The following is a 22739-nucleotide window of genomic DNA, read 5'->3' on the forward strand; positions in this document are numbered from 1 at the left end:
TAGGCCACTCCAGGACCTTGAAATACTTCTTACGAAGCCACTCCTTCGTTGCCCGGGCGGTGTGTTTGGGATCATTGTCATGCTGAAAGACCCAGCCACGTTTCATCTTCAATGCCCTTGCTGATGGAAGGAGGTTTTCACTCAAAATCTCACATTACATGGCCCCATTCATTCTTTCCTTTACACGGATCAGTCGTCCTGGTCCCTTTGCAGAAAAACAGCCCCAAAGCATGATGTTTCCACCCCCATGCTTCACAGTAGGTATGGTGTTCTTTGGATGCAACTCAGCATTCTTTGTCCTCCAAACACGACGAGTTGAGTTTTTACCAAAAAGTTATATTTTGGTTTCATCTGACCATATGACATTCTCCCAATCCTCTTCTGGATCATCCAAATGCACTCTAGCAAACTTCAGACGGGCCTGGACATGTACTGGCTTAAGCAGGGGGACACAGCAGGATTTGAGTCCCTGGAGGCGTAGTGTGTTACTGATGGTAGGCTTTGTTACTTTGGTCCCAGCTCTCTGCAGGTCATTCACTAGGTCCCACCGTGTGGTTCTGGGATTTTTGCTCACCGTTCTTGTGATCATTTTGACCCCCACGGGGTGAGATCTTGCGTGGAGCCCCAGATCGAGGGAGATTATCAGTGGTCTTGTATGTCTTCCATTTCCTAATAATTGCTCCCACAGTTGATTTCTTCAAACCAAGCTGCTTACCTATTGCAGATTCAGTCTTCCCAGCCTGGTGCAGGTCTACAATTTTGTTTCTGGTGTCCTTTGACAGCTCTTTGGTCTTGGCCATAGTGGAGTTTGGAGTGTGACTGTTTGAGGTTGTGGACAGGTGTCTTTTATACTGATAACAAGTTCAAACAGGTGCCATTAATACAGGTAACGAGTGGAGGACAGAGGAGCCTCTTAAAGAAGAAGTTACAGGTCTGTGAGAGCCAGAAATCTTGCTTGTTTGTAGGTGACCAAATACTTATTTTCCACCATAATTTGCAAATAAATTCATAACAAATCCTACAATGTGATTTTCTGGATTTTATTTTCTCAATTTGTCTGTCATAGTTGACGTGTACCTATGATGAAAATTACAGGCATCTCTCATCTTTTTAAGTGGGAGAACTTGCACAATTGGTGGCTGACTAAATACTTTTTTTCCCCACTGTACATGATATGACATTTGAAATGTCTTTATTATTTTGGAACTTCTGAGTGTAATGTTTACTGTTAATATTAATTGTTTATTTCACTTTTGTTTACTATCTACTTCACTTGCTTTGGCAATGTTAACATATGTTTCCCATGCCAATAATGCCCTTAAATTGAATTGAATTGAATTGAGAGAGAGAGAGAGAGAGAAAGAGAGCGAGAGAGAGAGAGAGAGAAGCCCACCCAGCATCACCATGATACTTCTTTCTCTCCTCTCCAATGTTTCCTGCTTCATCAGATCTGAGCTGCTGTACTGCAGCGCTTCGACACAATGAGGTAGAACTAATAATAGAGCAGAACAGAGCTCTTACATAACACAGAAACCCAGTGCATTGTGGGATGGATGGCGGGTAGCTGGCCAAATGACTTTTGCTCTTGCCGTGCCACGGGCAGTCACACAAACACACACACATGCTGGGTATAGCATAGAGATGCTCTACAATTAGGTTAAGACTAATGTGATGCAGTGAAACATACTGTTCACAAAACAGTTCAAAGGACGACATTTTTGAATGGGATTGTTTGAGGATTGTGGGCAGTCCTTGGCAACCAGTCCTGCTATTCTCCATACCAGTTCAATCGTTTTCAAAATGAACCACTTGGGTACAATTGCTTTGATGATACTGTATGTAGATGATGAACCTGAGAACAACCAGAGCAGCCCCTTAGTACAGTACGTGTTCCAATACTTGCTCTGGTATTTATTTATAAACTAGTGTGTGTTGTTGTTTCCTTCCTCCGTCCGCTAGCTCCTGGCTCAGTCCGGCTGTCATTGTCTCAGGGTGGCCGCGGTGGAGGCCGGAGTGAGGACAGATGGTCAAGAGGAACTAGACCCCACCGTGAAACTGTTACTCCGGTAAAGTAAAGGTGCGTGGGCGGTAAAGGTGTGTGGGCAGGTGTGGCCAGCTTGGCCTGCTGACAGTATACAGGAATGCTACCATGGAGACTGACACATACCCATTATTAGCTCCTCTCCTCCACTAACCTAACCTTTCCTACGTCTTCCTTTCTCACATGCTGTATATTTATTCACGTTCTGTTCACATAACACATGCTATCTAATATAATAATAATATTCACATACTCTCTAGCTGTTGTCAAGATGCTCCAAACTATGTTCTAATGCCATTCATAAACAACACTGATCTTTTATGACACAGTTCTCATGGGAAAAAACCTGATTGACCATCAAACTCTTCAGATATGAGGGACACTTACGAAAAGGCTCATATTATCCCATAAGAAAGACTGGGTCATTGAACCAGAAATTGTAGACAGTTGAAAGTATGTGCCAGGAAGCCATAGCTCTTCCCACAATCCTCTCTGGGTGGGTAGTTTTATTATAGTTGTATCTATTTCTGTCATGGCGAACAACACAGGAGGGAAATGAAAAATAAACCCTTCTGTTTTAGCTGTGTAAGAGTGAGAGCAACAACAATAATCTGTATGGCAGTGCCCTGAAATAGCCCACACTACGACCATGGTGTGACTCAAACTAGGAACTGTTAAGGGGGAGGGAGGGTGGAGATGACTCCTGCAGGGGAGAGGTTGTGGGAACCTGGCCAGGCTTTAACCTGCAATGGCGCACCTTTACAACACACACAGAGACAGAGAGAGACAGAGAGAGACAGAGAGAGACAGAGAGAGACAGAGAGTGTGAGAGAGTGTGAGAGAGTGGGAGAGAGAGAGAGAGAGAGCTAACAGGGGTGCTTCCTGCCCCTGTCCCAGTCACTAAAGGACATGTCTGCACCTCCTCTCAAGTGTTCCCCTCCTCTGACCATTATCCATTTCCTCCCCATCAACAGCAGTAAATAACCCCAGACTTAATCTATAGACTGAGACAGTATTTTACACTGTCACCACTTTCCTTCCTTGCTTTGTAACTCGAGCTGGCTTGACTCTAGCTATCCCCTATTCCCAGTTGTGTGACACTTCCATAGGGTGAACGTTCTAGTTGTAGGAGGTGAATCAGAAATTTGAGGTCAGTCTGGAGAATCAGACCAGCAGGGTTTTCACTCTGTGGTAAACTGACTGATTGCATTATCTGTAGAGCTTAAAAAAGCATGATCTTATTGCTGCAGAGTAAACAAGTGTTGTCAACAATTAGTCATAAGCTGTACACACACATGTACGCACACACACACACACACGTACGCACGAACACGCACACACCTGTGTTTTCGTGAAATATCAGGACCTTTTGGAGTGTAAAATTTTTCCAGCATTAAAAATCCTATTTTCCTTAACCCCTAACCCTAAACCTAACCCTTAAGCTTAAAATAGCATTTGAACAAATTTTTCCTAAAGTTATTGTTTTCCTACCTGTTCAGGACATTAAGGTGAAATGTTAGGACATTGGGGTCCTGATAATGTAGGAAAACAAGTAAACACACACACACACACACACTCCTTTCCCTCTGCCTCTCGAAGAAACATCCTTCTCCGCCCTTCTCTGCATTCTGTTTCCGAGAAGTTAATTTAATAAAGGTTCAACTCTGTGGGACAACGCTAGACTAAAGCACAACATTCCCTCACTTGCACATGCACACACAAACACACACGCACTTGTGCGCACACACACACACACACACACACACACACACAAACACAGTGCTGCGGAGTAAATCACAATAACCATTAAATTGCATATGCCTAGAAAACATTAAAAATGCAAAAACTCACCACACCCACACACTCATACACATACTGACACACACAAACATGCACACGCACACACAAAGACACACACACATACACACACACAAGAAAGACACACATACACACACACAAGAAAGACACACAAACACAGTGCTGCGGAGTAAATCACAATAACCATTAAATTGCATATGCCTAGAAAACATTCAAAATGCAAAAACTCCCCACACACTCATACACATACTCACACAAACGCACACAGACACTCATGCAAAACAAAGAGACATAAACACACAGTGCTGTGAGCGTAGCGCAAATAGCAAGCAAGGCAGATCCTTTAAAGGTAAGTCATGACCTGACAGCTTAAAAGCACTGTTAATCAGTGTGCCTGAGGCAAACAAACATTGCTTGACATTTGATGATATTGATTTTTCAGTGACCTGAAAAGGGCCAGGAATGCCAGACTGTAATTAGGCTAGTAGTAGGAGCCATGACAGCTAGCTGTTGCAGTGTTCAGGAGTCAGAAATGCAGATGGGACAACACCAATGATTGTTATGGACATTGTCTCACGTCAGATGGCGTCAGATTGAGTGTGTGAGCTGGAGTTGTTAGCATCCCTGCCTTTCGTTTCATATGGATTGATTTGAGACTGGTTCAGAGACTTAGCTAGGTAATTTTCGTGCACATTTCAAATTTCATAAATACTGATTCTACCACCACAAAACACCTTAGCTAAATGTAGAATTAGGTAGTGAATACTTACTCATGAAAAAAAAATGTTAATATTAGCTACAGGTTTATCGTTTTTGACTCTTTTTTGACTAAGGGTGAAAGGGGGTTCAGTGGACGATGGCACCTTGGTGACATTTTTGAATGTTAGGACAGGATATTGTAGCCAAACTTCTTTTTAGCTATCCCATGAGTGTTTGTGAGTTACCAGACAGATCAGTGTAGACGGCTATCTGACGTGAGACAATGATGTTATGGAACTTCACAAGTCACAACACAAACTATTTGAGACTGAAATGAAAGAATGAAATGTCTTCATGTCACAGTTAATTGATCAATTACCAAAGTTATTACCAAAACACTTTGGTCAATTTCACACCATAGTCCACAAAACAACAACAAAAGCTACTGTGACATTGCGTGAGATGCATTTGTATACACTCTGTATATGTGTGCGAGTGTGTATGAATGCGCCTGAGAGGTGACATGGTTTTCACTCAGTAATCTCTCGAGCATGTGGGTTTGTACGTGTGTGTGTGTTTGTACGTGTGTGTGAGTGAGAGAGAGAGGGGTTGGGGCGTTGGCCTCGGAGGGAGGGAGGGTGTTGATGTGGTCAGGTGAGAGGCCGGGGGGAGGGTGACAATGTGAGAGCGTACAGTATGTTACAGTACAGTAGTGCTGAAGGGCAGGTCATAGAGGCTCAACTGTTGCTAAGGCAGCAAACAGAGCCCAGTGAAGGCTGCCTGGAGGGCAGTTAAAGATTAATGATATGTGTCACACAGCTAGCAGAAGCCTCCTTGTTCTCTCTCTCTCTCTCTCTCTCTCTCTCTCTCTCTCTCTCTCTCTCTCTCTCTCTCTCTCTCTGCCTCTCACTCTAGTTCAGTGGAGCTGGAGGGTCTCCATGGAAACAGGATTCAAACTAGTTCAGTCAGGAACGAGAAGCACGGAGGCGGGGTGGTTAAGGAAGAGAGAGAAAGAGGATGGATGAAAGAGAGGGAGAGCGACGAGGAAGAGCGAGAGTGTTACAGACAGGAAGTGATGTAACAAATAGAGGACAAGGAATCTGCCTTTTCATCGCAAGGAATCTGCCATCATCATCATCCTCACTACCATCATCATCATCCTCACTACCATCATCATCATCATAATCACTGTACACACTAGTTATGTCTGTCTGCTTACACACAGAGCATGTTTTGGGACAGTAATAACGAGGCCATAGAAGACTGTAGGCACTTGGAACATCACACCAAGAGAAAGAGAGATGGACAGCAGAAGAAAGGGAGATAGAGAGAGGGGGAGGGGGAGCGGGGCAGTTAAAGAGGTTTCCCTCTCCCCTCCCCTCCTCTCTTCTTTTCTCCTCTCCTCTCCCATCGCTTCCCCTCCCCTCCTCTACCCTACCCTCCTATCCTCTCCCCTCCCTCATCTCAGCAGAGTGAAACAGATCTGCTAGCCCAGCAGCATCCAGCAACCCAGACTCTGAGGCAGTGTTCAGTGTTCTAGGTTAATTCATGGCATCTGAAAACAGCTGCTCGTCACTGACTTTGGCCATTGGGCGCCAGGTCCTGCAAGCACAGCTCATCCCCAATGTGTGTGTGTGTGTGTGTGTTGGCGGCTCGGCGCAGCTTGTCCCCAATGTCCTCTGGGACAGATGCTCATGACCCACTTGGGGCCACAGCGTCACCCGGGCAACGCCACAGAGAACTGACATTCTACTGGTCGCTGGCTGGTGGGTGTCATTGTGACAGTATGAAACACTTAGAAAACGACTCTAGGACTGTTTAGTAAGTGATCCCTCCAGTGTTCTCTCACAGACTAGCTTCAACAGAAAGTGCAGGCTTACTCGTTCCATATGGCAAGCCTGGGCTATGGAGCAGAAGGAAGGGAATACAAGACAACCCTAAGTGTGGAAATGACATAGCATTTGGCATACAACTCCGAGGCTTATGTGGTCAAGAAATGGCAGACCAATCAGACACAATGGATCCTTTGACACCCATAGAACCACATGACACTAAATCCTAATGGCCGAAATCAAGAATGGAAATCATTATATAATGGTATATTGAAGAGGGCAGAACTGGTCCCACTTCCCACCTTAGGCCTTTTCCCACTACTGAGCCAAGCTGAACCGAACTGTACTGAGCTGGCCTGGTTATGCATCCACCATAGTTACTGGAACTGTTTTGAAAAGGACACGGAAAAGATCACGATAGTGTGACAAGGGTACATCACACTGGTGTTGCTGGGGGGTGGGGTTAGTTGACTCACCCTGAACACAGAACTTGAGCTCCTTTATATCGGTGACGGTACTGGCGGGCATCCTGTCTGGAACCTTCTTGCTCATGCGGCTGTAGTTCCTCCTCTTCTTGGTCTCGCCCCACAGGTTGGAGCCGCCGTGCATGCTGGGTATGTTAAGGACGGCGATGCCTTCCAACGACGTGCTGCTGAGGTCCAGGATGATACCATCACACTGAGGGAGAAAGAGAGAGAGGGAGTGATGGAGGAGGGTAGAGAGAGAGAGGGGGGGAGGGAGGGAGAGAGAGAAAGAGAGAGAAATATATAAATAGAAAGAGAGGGGGGAGAGGGAGATAAAGAGAGAACGAGAGAAAGAGAGAGGGAGAGAGGGGGAGAGATAAAGAGAGCGATAAAAAGAGAGAAAGAGACAGAGGGGGAGATGAGAGAGAGATCATGAACGAATACTTGAGACAATGGCTGAGACAGAGAACTGTCTACCCTAATAGATAGGCTACATTATCTTCAAGGAGGCTTCGCAGTGCTGCTACAGTGTCAAAAAGGGCTCCGCTTCAAAAGGTACTTGTCTATTCTACACATCCATTCAAGGCAAGAATTATAGAGATTACGTCCTTGTGTTTTCATTGAAGCTATGCTAATGAATGGTGTCAAATGACAGTATGTTTCATGTGAACCACATACAGTATATGGCTATGTGATACAGATTGAAAATCAAATGGGGCCTTCCACTGTGATGGAGAATAATAGAATATTGTTTATAACAGTATCCATGTGTGGATATTGAGAGAAGCAATGGTATACATTGAATCATATTTACAGTAGCATCAAAGTGCATGTTTGTATCAATACATTACATAATGTTGCCTTTCAGCGTTCTACCAAACAATTTCTGATGTCCCAGCTAGTGATTAACTAGAAAATGTACACATTCTGCACTATCAAGGGGATGTGGTCCTCTGTAGCTCAGCTAGTAGAGCACGGCGCTTGTAACGCCAAGGTAGTGGGTTCGATCCCCGGGACCACCCATACACAAAAATGTATGCACGCATGACTGTAAGTCGCTTTGGATAAAAGCGTCTGCTAAATGGCATATTATTATTATTATTATTATTATGTTTTTTTGTCTCCGTTTATCCAAATGGTCGTACCAAAATAACTTGGTTACTTTGACATTGTCGTTCCAAGTATGCACTTTTCCATAAAGTCCCTATCAACAAATGTGTTCACATAAGCTAATGTAGAAACAGAAAAAGAAAACACATTCACAATATTCAGCGACCACCCTCTTTGAAAGCAAATGATGTTGGAATGTACCTCAACCCACAAGTGCTGTCAGAGCAAAGAAATATTTATGAAATCAGAGGTTTGAGTGCCCATGAAAAATAGTTTCAGGAACACACACAGAATATGACTCACACATACTCTCACGTGTACGCACGCACGCACACACACACACACACACACACACTGTCTAGAAAGTGCTTTCATTGTCAGTCTACTCTGTGAAGCTTTTAATAGCCCAGTTTAATTACATCTTGCAGGGCGATATAACTTCAGTGGTGAATCCTGCTACGCCACATTTCACCACCCATCACTCTGCTCTCTGCTCAAAAGGCATTACACCGGGGATTTGACTGCTTGGCACACTGTCTGTTTGTCTGTCTGTCTGTCTGTCACACACTGAGAATAGAGTGTGTGTTACACACTGAGAATAGCGGAGGCTCCTCAGTGAATTTCATAAAAATAAAAATAGTGAAACATTTAAAAAGTTCTCCTTTTTAGATACAACTATACTAAATATATTCACGTCACTAAATTATTGATTTAAACACACTGTTTTGCAATGAAGGTCTACAGTAGCCTAAGAAGCACTCTGTAGGGTAGCACCATGGTATAGTCCTCCTCTGGGTACATTGACTTCAATACAAAACCTAGGAGGCTCATGGTTCTCACCCCCTTCCATAGACTTACACAGTAATTATGACAACTTCCAGAGGATGTCCTCCAACCTATCAGAGCTCTTGCAGCATGAACTGACATGTTGCCCACCCAATCAAAAGATCAGATAATTAATCTAGTACTGAAAGCATAAGCCACAGCTAGTTAACACTGCAGTGCATAAATTGTGGTGAGTAGTTGACTCAAAGAGAGAGAAAGACAATAGTTGGACAGTTTTGAACAAATTCATTTCTTCCAAAATTAAGGAGAAGCAAGAGAGAGAGAGAGCTATATTTGGTTGTATTTTTTTGCCTACTCAAACATCTGGCTCAAACAGAGAGGGATGCTATGTTAGCTAGCTGGCTATGGCTATCCAACACTGGAACTCTTCCAAGTCAAGGTAAGATTTTGGTTTTCATTAATTTATTGCCACTGGGGCCCGCCGGTGTAACTGCTTTCTGACTGTACACTGTACTGCATGATTGTAGCGGGTTTACTAACGCATTAGTTCTAGTAGTTCTAGTTGACTATGATGTGACAACAATGTAGGCTGTGTGTAGTGGTTAGCGGTCATGATATTAAGGTTTGGCTTGGAAAGGTTTTTTCACCTGGTCACAGACAGCTGATGTGTTGTGCACTTAAGTCCACAAGTGAAGGGAAAAGGTGAGGAGGAGAGCAAGTAGATAGTTACGAGAAGGAATTATATATACAACAAGCAAAGTGATCATGCTGTTTTTACAGTGAGGGAAAAAAGTATTTGATCCCCTGCTGATTTTGTACGTTTTCCCACTGACAAAGAAATGATCAGTCTATAATTTTAATGATAGGTTTATTTGAACAGTGAGAGACAGAATAACGAAAAAATAATCCAGAAAAAATGCATGTCAAAAATGTTATAAAATGATTTGCATTTTAATGAGGGAAATAAGTATTTGACCCCTCTGCAAAACATGACTTAGTACTTGGTGGCATAACCCTTGTTGGCAATCACAGTGGTCAGACGTTTCTTGTAGTTGGCCACCAGGTTTTCACACATCCAAGGAGGGATTTTGTCCCCCTCCTCTTTGCAGATCTTCTCCAAGTAATTAAGGTTTCGAGGCTGACGTTTGGCAACTTGAACCTTCAGCTCCCTCCACAGATTTTCTATGGGATTAAGGTCTGGAGACTGGCTAGGCCATTCCAGGACCTTAATGTGCTTCTTCTTGAGCCACTCCTTTGTTGCCTTGGCCGTGTGTTTTGGGTCATTGTCATGCTGGAATACCCATCCACGACCCATTTCCAATGACCTGGCTGAGGGAAGGAAGTTCTCACCCAAGATTTGACGGTACATGGCCACGTCCATCGTCCCTTTGATGCAGTGAAGTTGTCCTGTCCCCTTAGCAGAAAAACACCCCCAAAGCATAATGTTTCCACCTCCATGTTTGACGGTGGGGATGGTGTTCTTGGGGTCATAGGCAGCATTCCTCCTCCTCCAAACACGGCGAGTTGAGTTGATGCCAAAGAGCTCCATTTTGGTCTCATCTGACAAAAACACTTTCACCCAGTTCTCCTCTGAATCATTCAGATGTTCATTGGCAAACTTCAGACGGGCATGTATATGTGCTTTCTTGAGCAGGGGGACCTTGCGGGCGCTGCAGGATTTCAGTCCTTCACGGCATAGTGTGTTACCAATTGTTTTCTTGGTGACTATAGTCCCAGCTGCCTTGAGATCATTGACAAGATCCTCCCGTGTAGTTCTGGGCTGATTCCTCACCGTTCTCATGATCATTGCAACTCCACGAGGTGAGATCTTGCATGGAGCCCCAGGCCGAGAGAGATTAACAGTTATTTTGTGTTTCTTCCATTTGCGAATAATCACACAAACTGTTGTCACCTTCTCACCAAGCTGCTTGGCGATGGTCTTGTAGCCCATTCCAGCCTTGTGTAGGGCTACAATCTTGTCCCTGACATCCTTGGAGAGCTCTTTGGTCTTGGCCATGGTGGAGAGTTTGGAATCTGATTGATTGATTGCTTCTGTGGACAGGTGTCTTTTATACAGGTAACAAGCTGAGATTAGGAGCACTCCCTTTAAGAGTGTGCTCCTAATCTCAGCTCGTTACCTGTATAAAAGATACCTGGGAGCCAGAAATCTTTCTGATTGAGAGGGGGTCAAATACTTATTTCCTTCATTGAAATGCAAATCAATTTATAACATTTTTGACATGCGTTTTTCTGGATTTTGTTGTTGTTATTCTGTCTCTCACTGTTCAAATAAACCTAGTATTAAAATTATAGACTGATCATTTATTTGTCAGTGGGCAAATGTACAAAATCAGCAGGGGATCAAATACTTTCTTCCCTCACTGTATGTGGCTGATATGTAAGTGAACTGTGTTTGCATGTGATCAGGGGTGTATTCATTCTGCCGAGTCTGTTGAAAAATAAATCTTAAACGGAAGCAAAAGGAATAAAACGGGGATAAACATACCTGAATTTGTCCAATAGAAACTCTCATTTGCAACTGTTGGACTAATGATTACAACCTAGATCAGCTAGATGCAGGCAAGAGTGTGCAAGGCGGTATTGAGTGTGTCACTGTCTGTCACCTTGATTACTCAAATTGTTCTGTCGACCTGCGCATCTACGTTTTAAACTTTCATTCATAGTCTAGGTTGTAGCAACCTCATGATGGGTTCAGGGAAAATTTGAGTATCATGTAGTAGCCTAAACCTATCGACGTTACATTGAGCTGGGTGAATGGAATATGATTGACAGTCATCCAATATGCTGTAATAGAAATAAGTATTATCCACCCACATCTTAAACGGGACTGACCGCCACTGGTGTGTGTGTGTGTGTGTGTGTGTGTGTGTGTGTGTGTGTATGTGTGTATGTGTGTGTGTGGGTGTGTGTCTGATGTGTGTGTGTCTCGTGCAGTACAGAGTCAGTTACCTGACAGACTGGCTTAATGAAGCCTTCGCTGAGAGATAAGAATAGCCAGCTGCCTTCCCCATGGGAGTTAAATACTTTGTTTTAATATCACTTTGATGTCTTAAGATAAACTGTTTAAACTTTGTCATCCCAAGATGTCCATAAGATGTGTTGATAAACAATTTAAATCATGATATTTTGGAATGCCAACTGATCTCCAGCCAAAGTGAAACTCTTTTGAGGGGATAGAGAGAGAGAGAGTGGGGGGAGAGAGAGATACAATTTTGGTGCTGTCAAATAATCTCCAGCCAAAGGGAATACCGGTGACTCACCTCGACTTCGATACACTCGTTGAGTTTCTTGCACGTGGCAGAGATGGTCTCAGTGGTGCCAAACTCAAAGTACCACAACTTGTTCTTCATTCTGTCAATCAAACAGGAAGGAACAGGAAGAGAAAGAGAGGTAGTGTCATCAGTTGCACTAGTTTTACTGTATTTCCATTATTCAGTAATTCTTTGGCACAATATGTCAACACAAAGGAAGCCTACGGTACATGGAATGTGGAATGAATGCACATATGGTAGTTGTCCTAGACTATCTGAGTCATGTCAGGGTATGAAAATTAAAAACAACAACTTTTGACAGTTTTCTGTCATGTTTGCTGTCATGTGAGGATCAGGTCGAAGCACTGCTAATACAGCCCAAAGCCTAAACTCAACTAGGGGACAGCATTTCATTTTCAGAGCAATGAAGCACACAGGACACCACCACCACACCAGTCAGTCGCTGTAGTGCTGCTTTACCATCGTGACAATAAACACATTTTCGCTTCAGCCAAGGCTGGCATGACAACAATGACTTTGGGTGTGGAACAGCGTCCGAGGCTACCATAAGATCATGTTTAATGTCTTATGTTTAACATACAACAACCTTTATCATTACACAGTTAAAGTTCATGTTTAGTTCTGCCCTGGAGTTTGGTTTGCCAGAGGTGACCTGCGTGGCATTTTTAAAATGTAGATGTATCACTTTTTCTGTGATTTACACTAGTAACAAAGATGCATACAAAGGTGATATGCACATTCCAAACTTCAGAAATCCTGTACTGGGCAAAACATACTGTAGATTAAGAAAGGGAAGTCATGCACACTGTCCAATGCTTCTCCCTAGTGCTTTAGTCCTGCATCATGATACAACAAAGAGTCATGTAACAAAAGACAAAGGACTAATGCTTCTGACTGTCAACACAGCCTGGATTCAAAAGAGAGAGAGAGAGAGGGACTGAACAGAGAGGTAAGCCAAACAATATGGAAATTAACTTAACTGCAATTACATTTAACTATAATGAATCATTTTGATTTCCTCCATTTTATGATCAGATTACAACATCCTAGTCCTAAGGGGAAAGAACTGCCTATCTAAGTGGATCTGGATTGTAAAGGCTTGGACTCTACTGTCCTACAGAGCCCTGCTATTCAATCTCTTCTACTGTACCTCCACAGTCCTGGTGAAAGGTTGATTGGCTACACAGAGAAACCTCAGTGAGACAGACAGCTGTTAGGTTTGGGGAAGGAACATCACTGGCTGTGAAGAGAGATTCAAATCCTCAAAATGTGTGTAAGAGTGTGTGTATCTGTGTGTGTGTGTGTGCGTGCGTGCGAGAGAGAGAGACAGACAGACAGAAAAAGGAGGACACACCCACACTCATTTGGCCCCTATTGTTCCACCAGTAGTCCTACCTCTGTCTTCTGATTTGCCTGCAGTGTTTGATCATCTCCCTGGCCTCACAGACAGACAGACAGACAGACAGACAGTGCCTTGATACTGATCATTCAGACAGACAAGGCTGTAAATCTCAGACTGCCAGAATCAGCCTTCAGCCATTCACTGCATGGTCTTACACAATACCTCCGTCTGTGCACCTCCTCCTGTATGAGCCCTGGCCTCAGAACATTTACTGCTCCCCTGGGGACTTGTTCTACTCACCGACTACAGTAAAAGACACAATAATTTCACGGTCAGTCTGGTCAAAACAAACAGTAATGTGTTTGTCCTTCTTCTATGCTGCTGGTGGCTAACTAGAAATCATGGCCATTTTACAGTGTTCCAGAAACATGGCAAACACCGGGCTGGCTGTCTTGCTGATACTGACAACATGGTTATTGGCAAAACAAGCTCTATTGCCAAGTGGGCATAGCAGGTACCATGTTACTGTCACACAGTGGCACCGCAGGGCTCTCTAGACTAGACATCAGTGTATTTCAGTACAGTGGGTATAAAACCAAACAAACACAATGTGTCAATCTAAGCTTTAGAGGGGGAGATATGCTGTTTACTACAGTAGCTAGGTACTTGTAATATATATTCCTCCAGAGTCTCAAACTGTACAGTGAGGGAAAAAAGTATTTGATCCCCTGCTGATTTTGTACGTTTGCCCACTGACAAAGACATGATCAGTCTATAATTTTAATGGTAGGTTTATTTGAACAGTGAGAGACAGAATAGTAACAACAAAAAATCCTGAAAAAAGCAGGTCAAAAATGTTATAAATTGATTTGCATTTTAATGAGGGAAATAAGTATTTGACCCCTCTGCAAAACATGACTTAGTACTTGGTGGCAAAACCCTTGTTGGCAATCACAGAGGTCAGACGTTTCTTGTAGTTGGCCACCAGGTTTGCACACATCTCAGGAGGGATTTTGTCCTACTCCTCTTTGCAGATCTTCTCCAAGTCATTAAGGTTTCGAGGCTGACGTTTGGCAACTCAAACCTTCAGCTCCCTCCACAGATTTTCTATGGGATTAAGTTCTGGAGACTGGCTAGGCCACTCCAGGACCTTAATGTGCTTCTTCTTGAGGCACTCCTTTGTTGCCTTGGCCGTGTGTTTTGGGTCATTGTCATGCTGGAATACCCATCCACGACCTATTTTCAATGCCCTGGCTGAGGGAAGTGTCACGCCCTGGCTCTGGGGACACTGTTATATTGAGCCAGGGTGTGTAGATCTATGTATTATATTTCTGTGTTGGCCAGAGTGGTTCCCAATCAGAGGCAACGAGTGTCAGCTGTGGCTGGTTGTCTCTGATTGGGAGCCATACTTATAAAGGCTGTTTTCCCACATTAGTTGTGGGATCTTGTGTTTCTAGTTGGTTTGTGTTAGACCGTGAACTGTCACGTTATCGTTTGTTTATTTTGTCGTATAATCGCTAAATAAAGAGTATGTTTGCCTGCAACGCTGCGCCTTGGTCCTCATCTATTCCCGACGATCGTGACAGAAGATCCCACCAAGACAGGACCAAGCAGCGTGAAGAGGAGAGAGGATGGACCTGGGATCAGTGGAGTAGGAGTCTCGACTGGGCCCAGCCAAGTGAAGAGCAGAGAGGCTGGTCTATGGAGCAGTGGGGTGAGAGTCTGGCGAGAACTAGGGAGGCCTGGTCCACAGGGAGGAGAGACACCCATACATTTTTTAGGGGGGGGCTCACGACGTGGACGTCGGGGCAGCAGGAGGCCGCGATAGAGCGGTCCAGCGGGTTGACAGAGGAGGCCGCCAGGTTACGGGGGCCACTGGTGTTAAAGGGGAAGGAAAGTGTGGAGGCACGGCGAGAGGTACTGGGGTGTGTTACCAGTCCGGTCCGGCCCGTTCCTGATCCCTGCATAGGGCCAGTGGTGTGTGTCCCCAGTACGGTCCGGCCTGTCCCTGTTCCTCGCATCGAGCCTGTGGTGCGTGTCGTCAGCCCGGCCCGGCCTGTTCCTGCTCCCCGCACCGAGCCTATGGTGCGCGTCGCCAGCCCGGCCCGGCCTGTTCCTGCTCCCCGCACCAAGCCTATGGTGCGCGTCGCCAGCCCGGCCCGGCCTGTTCCTGCTCCCCGCACCAGGCCAATGGTGCGCGTCGCCAGCCCGGCCCGTCCTGTTCCTGCTCCCCGCACCAGGCCAATGGTGCGCGTCGGCAGCCCGGCCCGTCCTGTTCCTGCTCCCCGCACCAGGCCAATGGTGCGCGTCGCCAGCCCGGCCCGTTCTGTTCCTGCTCTCCGCACCAGGTCAATGGTGCGCGTCGCCAGTCCGGTCCAGCCCTTTCCTGCTCCCCGCACCAAGCAATGGTGCGCGTCGCCAGCCCGGTCCGGCCCTTTCCTGCTCCCCGCACCAAGCCAATGGTGCGCGTCGCCAGCCCGGTCCGGCCCGCTCCTGCTCCCCACACCAAGCCAGTGGTGTGCGTCGTCAGTCCGGCACGGCCCATGCCTGTTCCCCACACCAAGCCAGTGGTGTGCGTCGTCAGTCCGGCACGTCCCGTGCCTGTTCCACCGGTGCCTGGTCCGGCACCGATCAGATGCTTCACGCCGGAGCTAGAGCAATCCGCTCCACCAGTGTGCAGTCCAGCTCCAGCCAGCGGGGTCAGACCGGACCAGGGGTACTTTGGGGGGTTGGAGAGGGAGCGGGGATCAGGCCCGGAGCCGGATCCGCCGCCTAGGCGGAGTGCCCACCCGGACCCTCCCCTGTGGTATTTGGTTGACGCGGTCGGAGTCCGCGCCTTTAGGGGGGGGTACTGTCACGCCCTGGCTCTGGGGACACTGTTATGTTGAGCCAGGGTGTGTAGATCTATGTATTATATTTCTGTGTTGGCCAGAGTGGTTCCCAATCAGAGGCAACGAGTGTCAGCTGTGGCTGGTTGTCTCTGATTGGGAGCCATACTTATAGAGGCTGTTTTCCCACAGTTGTGGGATCTTGTGTTTCTAGTTGGTTTGTGTTAGACCGTGAACTGTCACGTTATCGTTTGTTTATTTTGTCGTATAATCGCTAAATAAAGAGTATGTTTGCCTGCAACGCTGCGCCTTGGTCCTCATCTGTTCCCGACGATCGTGACAGGAAGGAGGTTCTCACCCAAGATTTGACGGTACATGGCCCCGTCCATCGTCCCTTTGATGCAGTGAAGTTGTCCTGCCCCCTTAGCAGAAAAACACAGCCAAAGCATAATTTGACATGCGTTTTTCTGGATTTGTTTGTTGTTCTTCTGTCTCTCACTTTCAAATAAACATACCATTAAAATTGTAGACTGATCATTTCTTTGTCAGTGGGCAAATGTACAAAATCAGCAGGGGATCAAATACTTTTTTCCCTCACTGTATAGTTCAAAGCAGTTTGCCACCTCAATACCTACCGTATAATCATCCAATGTTACTTTAAGACCTTGTTCAATGTTCAGTCTTCCTCACACTCACCTCATGGTTCACTAGAAACCTCTGCTCTGTCAATTCAAGGATTATGAGCATATTTGAGATCACAATTAGGCACGGTTTCAACTTTCAATGAGCCGAACTGCCTAACCTCATGCAATTAACTCAAATGTTTTTCCTCTCTCCTTTGGACAGAGGAGATCGTCAGGGAGAAACAACTGTGCTAACTGTGGCCTCAGGAGGCAAAGACTGATCAGTCTTCCTGATTGGAGCCCAGCCAAAACACACTACAGAGAGAACCAACGTTGATGGATGGATTCATATTTAAATACGGGAGGGAGGACATTGTGGCTAGCAGCATGGTAAGGATGGGAAAGGGAGGGGACACAAACATAGACCTAGAATACAGGTAGACCTAGAATACAGGTAGACCTAGAATACAGGTAGACCTAGAATACAGGTAGACCTAGAATACAGGTAGACCTAGAATACAGGTAGACCTAGAATACAGGTAGACCTAGAATACAGGTAGACCTAGAATACAGGTAGACCTAGAATACAGGTTGACGTAGAATACAGGTTGTATGAAATGACAGTGCTGTGGTTAAAACAGTGGCTTCAGATTCACAAAAGTCCTTGGGCGCTAAACCCACACGCCTACTCATCCATCCACCCCCATCAGAGTGATAGCCATCTCTCCTAATCCCCGGTGAGAGCAGTGACCAACTGACCTCCCCACTCCTCCCTCCCTGTATCTCTGGTACAGATCAGTCAAAGCTCACCTCGCTTTGCATGGGCAGCAACAGTAGGGTCGTTCCACGAAAAGAGTGCCTTTGATATTCTAAGTGGAAATTGTGCACCAATATTTAATTTTTAAAGCCTGTTATATTAAATGAAGTGCCCTTTAATATAGACCACATGGAAAATTCAATAAATCTGATTTTTAATGAATAAAGACTTCCGCATTTTGGCATGTCAATCTGTGCACCGTCTAGGAAGATTTTAACCAACTTAACCACAACATTTCTCCAAGTTTTTGCCATCATTGCAAAGCCCTAGTTATTTTGTTGCTTTGACAAAGTCATTTCTGAATATTATTATTTATTTCATGTGATTAGTGATTAATCTAATCATACGAAATGTCTGTCCCTCATTTTAAGGTTAACCCTGTTACGTGAACTGAAGTCTCATATACAGCTGCGGAAAAATTAAGAGACCACTGCAAAATTATCAGTTTCTCGGGTTTTACTATTTATACGTATGTGTATGGGTAAAGATAACATTTTTGTTTTATTCTATAAACTACTGACAACATTTCTCCCAAATTTCAAATAAAAATATTGTCATTTAGAGCATTTATTTGCAGAAAATGACAACTGGTCAAAATAACAAAAAAGATGCAGTGTTGTCAGACCTCGAATAATGCAAAGAAAATAAGTTCATGTTCATTTTTAAACACAATACTAATGTTTTAACTTAGGAAGAGTTCAGAAATCAATATTTGGTGGAATAACCCTGATTTTCAATCACAGTTCTTTCACATTGATGTTGGGTGACTTTATGCCACTCCTGGCACAAAAATTCAAGCAGCTCAGCTTTGTTTGATGGCTTGTGACCATCCATCTTCCTCTTGATCACATTCCAGAAGTTTTCAATGGGGTTCAGGTCTGGAGATTGGGCTGGCCATGACAGGGTCTTGATCTGGTGGTCCTCCATCCACACCTTGATTGACCTGGCTGTGTGACATGGCGCATTGTCCTGCTGGAAAAAACAATCCTCAGAGTTGGGGAACAATGTCAGAGCAAAAGGAAGCAAGTTTTCTTCCAGGACAACCTTGTACGTCGCTTGATTCATGCATCCTTCACAAAGACAAATCTGCCCGATTCCAGCCTTGCTGAAGCACTCCCAGATCATCACCGATCCTCCACCAAATTTCACAATGGGTGCGAGACACTGTGGCTTATAGGCCTCTCCAGGTCTCCGTCTAACCATTAGACGACCAGGTGTTGGGCAAAGCTGAAAATTGGACTCATCAAAGAAGATGATCTTACTCCAGTCCTCTACGGTCCAATCCTTATGGTATTTTGCAAACCTCAGCCTGGCTCTTCTTTGCTTCTCATTGATGAAGTTTTTTTTTCTAGCTTTGCACGACTTCAGCCCTGCCCCTAGGAGCCTGTTTTGAACCGTCCTCGCCGTGCACTTCACCCCTGCTGCCGTTTGCCATTCTTTTTGTAGGTCACTTGATGTCATCCTACGGTTGTTGAGTGACATTCGAATGAGTTGGTCATCCCGGTCAGTAGAGAGTCGTTTTCGCCCTCTGCCGGTCTGTAGCTTTGTTGTCCCCAATGTCTGCTGCTTGACCTTGTTCTTATGAACCGCCGTCTTTGAAATTTTAAGGATGGAAGCAACCTGACGCTCACTGTATCCCTCTGCCAGTAAAGCCAGAGTTGAACCCTTCTTTTCCTCACTCAAAACTTTCCTTTTCAACTCTTTTGGTATGGTCAATAGTTATTTTTTGATTAATATTACTTTTGAGGTACTATTAGCACTGTTTTTGCCATCCAGCTGATCCTATTTCAAGAGGATAGTGATGACCACAGCAGGGGGTTTTATACTTTTCCTCGTTAAATAAGATTTGGTTCATGTGATCACCTAATCAGTACCTAATTCAGTAGAATGAGGTGTGCCTGTGTTGGAATTCAACAGACACTAGAATGGAATGGCTGTCATACATGTAGAGATGCTGATTTAAGAAGAAATTTGCAGTGGTCTCTTAATTTTTTCCAGAGCTGTATATGGTGAAACTATTCATTTTGGGAAAAAAATATAAAAAGAAACATTGAACATCTAATAGTCAAATCATAGTGTAAAAACAGGTGACCTGGTTCTTCTCTTATTAGCCATTTTGTGGGCCCTCATTTATCAACTGTGCTACATTTCTTACTAAATTCTGGCGTACAAAGAGATTCTAGGTCTAGGATTTGTGTGCGCCACAAATTATTGGGATTTATCAAACTGTCGCACGTAACATATACACATATTTTCATTGATAAATCAGAGCCATATTAGAATTTATTTGTGCGGTGGTGAACGAGTGCTACAACACCGCCTGGAAAACGCCCTCCATTCACCTTTTATGGTAACAAAAACGCCCTCCATTCACCTTTTATGGTAACAAAAACGCCCTCCATTAACCTTTTATGGTAACAAAAATGCCCTCCATTCACCTTTTATGGTAACAAAAACACCCTCATTTGCTGTATAATTTGGAGATGTTGGAACTGGGCCATGATAGTTCCTAAAAGAAAGCGCAATGGCAAATTTGATCACATTTTTGTACAGGTGTGGGCAGAATGTTGCAGTGACTTTTCCAAACAAAAAATGTATGCTGCCTAGCGAATGTCAAACACTGGCCGTGCATTCTGCAAGATTGATTGTCCTTTCAAACAATTTAAATGTAAATGCTACAGTTCACACTTCTATGCAAATTATGAATTGTTGTTCAATATTTTGTTTATCAATACATGATTGTGTTTCTATCTCCTGCCTTGGTATAGGCTCTGAAATTAAATAGGTTAGGCTATGACGTCGAGCTCCTAATCCTATCGCACAGCAATTCTGGAGCTTAACCATTCTGTCACATAGGACTAGGTCTGCTGTCAAGGCTACCGGTCTATTTAGGCTACTATTTACTTTCCAGCATGCTTGGCTATTGAATGAGCGATTGATATATGGTAGCCTACTATTTGTTTTGTGGGAATAATTTAAACCAGTTATGTCAGAAAAGGAGAAAGACATGTCCTGCAATATGATTATGATTTAGGCCTATATAATAAAAGTAAAATAAACATATTAGAGGACATGCTGCTATGCGATCTCCTTACCAACGGCAAATGCATCTCTTTTATCATTAGGCCTAAGTTTTAATGTTCCTATTACCCTACCATTACTATAATTCCTGTGCATCAAACACCTCCCATTTCCCCCAAACGAACAATAAGCCTATTTGCTTGCAATACAGTTGATCAACCTTCTAGAAGTTGTGTTCACGCATGGTTTGAGATGTGTGGAGATACACACTCTTTCCCGTCAAGTTCAACATTTATAAATACCAACCTTTGCAGGAAAAAAGACACATGCAAGGTTACTTTATTTTGCATTTAAAAGGCCTCGAGATGGGAATTTTTTTATTCATTAAATTGAACATGTGCTCTTTATGACAGAATGTTAAAATGAGGTGAAATAAAACTTTTTTGACGAAGGTGCACAACCCAAAAGGTACTTATTTGGTGGAACGACCCAGCAGCCTTTATCTCTGATCCTGACTGAGATACAGGGCCTGCCTGACAGACAGACAGAGGGAGGCTGTGTGTGTATGTCTGTGCCGTGGCTTGCACTGTTACATCCAGAGATAGGAGGGGATGGGAGGCGGAAGAGAGGGAGGTGCTGATGATAAAATGGGCATGGGGTGTTTGGTTTGGAAGTGGGAGATGAGGGGAGATTAGGGAGGGGCTGTGCGTGTGTGAATGATGGGGAATTCTAATCCCAGTAACTAACCCTGATCTGGGATCTCAATTAATCCAATCAGATGACCAGTTTCCATTAACCTAAAGACCTGCAGTTGATAAAGCTGCTTATTAAGTAAGAGTGATATAATGGTTATCCCAGTTCCAGATCATTGTGTTACACTGTTAGCACTGGGTCAGGAAATATCATTTTCAGATTTTCTACAACTATACTGATTGGTTGGGAGGAGATTAAGTTATAACTCAGGGAAGCCATGAATGAATAACCATTTAAATGTTGTGTTGATACAACCCCGCCCATGGTTTTATAACCTCTGACCCTGGCTCCTGGCCGTAGACCTGATGACCAATGACTGACGAGGTAGCTTGCAGCAGCAGACAGAGGGTCTGTGGGGGGAGAAGAGAGGACCCACAGGGTTTATAAAGATCTGAGAATAGATAAGACAGATACACTAAGTGACCTGGCACACCTATTGTATAAAGCCCTCAAACTCAACTCTGTACCTTGAAGCCAGTCCCACTGTATTTTTTTCATTGTTCCCCTCTATTCAGGCACTGATTTAGACCTGGGACACCAGGGGTGTGCAATTAATTATCAGGTAGAACAATAAACCAGCAGGCTCTGGACCTCGTAGGGTAACAGTTGAATAGCCCTGGTATAAAGGGACACACTAAGAAATCTGACACAGATCCAGTAGTTATAAAGGCACATGGTGTATGATCTTTCTCAGAGCCCTAAAAATAAAAACACCATATGAAACATGCCATATGATCTGAGCAAGTGTGTCAGAGGAGATGAAAGCTACTGTCTGGCAGAGAGTTAGAGAGACCGGCAACAGAGAGGACTTGGGGTGTGTTTATCCTTTACACCAAAGGAACACAACATGACCGGTTCAAACAGTTAAAAGAAACACAAACACACAGTTTTCTGTACTTATCTGGACACTCAAAACACATACTGTAGGCCAACACATGAGCACACACTACATACACAGAGAGCTGGAGCGCTACCATGGTAGGCAGACAGTAGCAACACACATGCCCTGCCCACGTGAGAATCTGTCTTTTTCAGCCATCTATTTATTTTCTGTGAGAGGGTGTAAAATCCACTTGTCACTTAAAACTGATGGATTGATTGCTTTCATTTTAACCTGCTAATGTTATGACCGCGGAAATGTTTGTTATGACCTGTCAAACACATCCCGGTAATGGCTGAAATGGGCTCAATGTACAGTACATTGTCTTTTTATTGCATCAATAAGAACGCTAAAGCTTGGTCTGGGTTTTAACGCACCGTCTCGACACTTACATCACAAGAAAGAGAAGAAAGAGCCCTTTATTTTGATGGG

General features: G+C 44.3%; 1 protein-coding gene across 2 annotated transcripts in view; it reads right to left on the reverse strand.

Annotated features, from left to right (window-relative positions):
* LOC121537033 (diacylglycerol kinase beta) overlaps positions 1–22739 on the reverse strand; it is a 160999-nt gene that overhangs the window by 7839 nt on the left and 130421 nt on the right. For both annotated transcript variants that reach the window (XM_041844776.2, XM_041844775.2), the window contains 2 exons: positions 12032–12122; positions 6867–7068 (listed from right to left, as the gene is read on the reverse strand). In XM_041844776.2, the coding sequence (XP_041700710.1) occupies positions 6867–7068; positions 12032–12122 (293 nt within the window). The remainder of the gene's footprint in view (positions 1–6866; positions 7069–12031; positions 12123–22739) is intronic.

The sequence above is a fragment of the Coregonus clupeaformis genome, chromosome 23, assembly GCF_020615455.1.
Source record: "Coregonus clupeaformis isolate EN_2021a chromosome 23, ASM2061545v1, whole genome shotgun sequence".
NCBI lineage: Eukaryota > Metazoa > Chordata > Actinopteri > Salmoniformes > Salmonidae > Coregonus > Coregonus clupeaformis.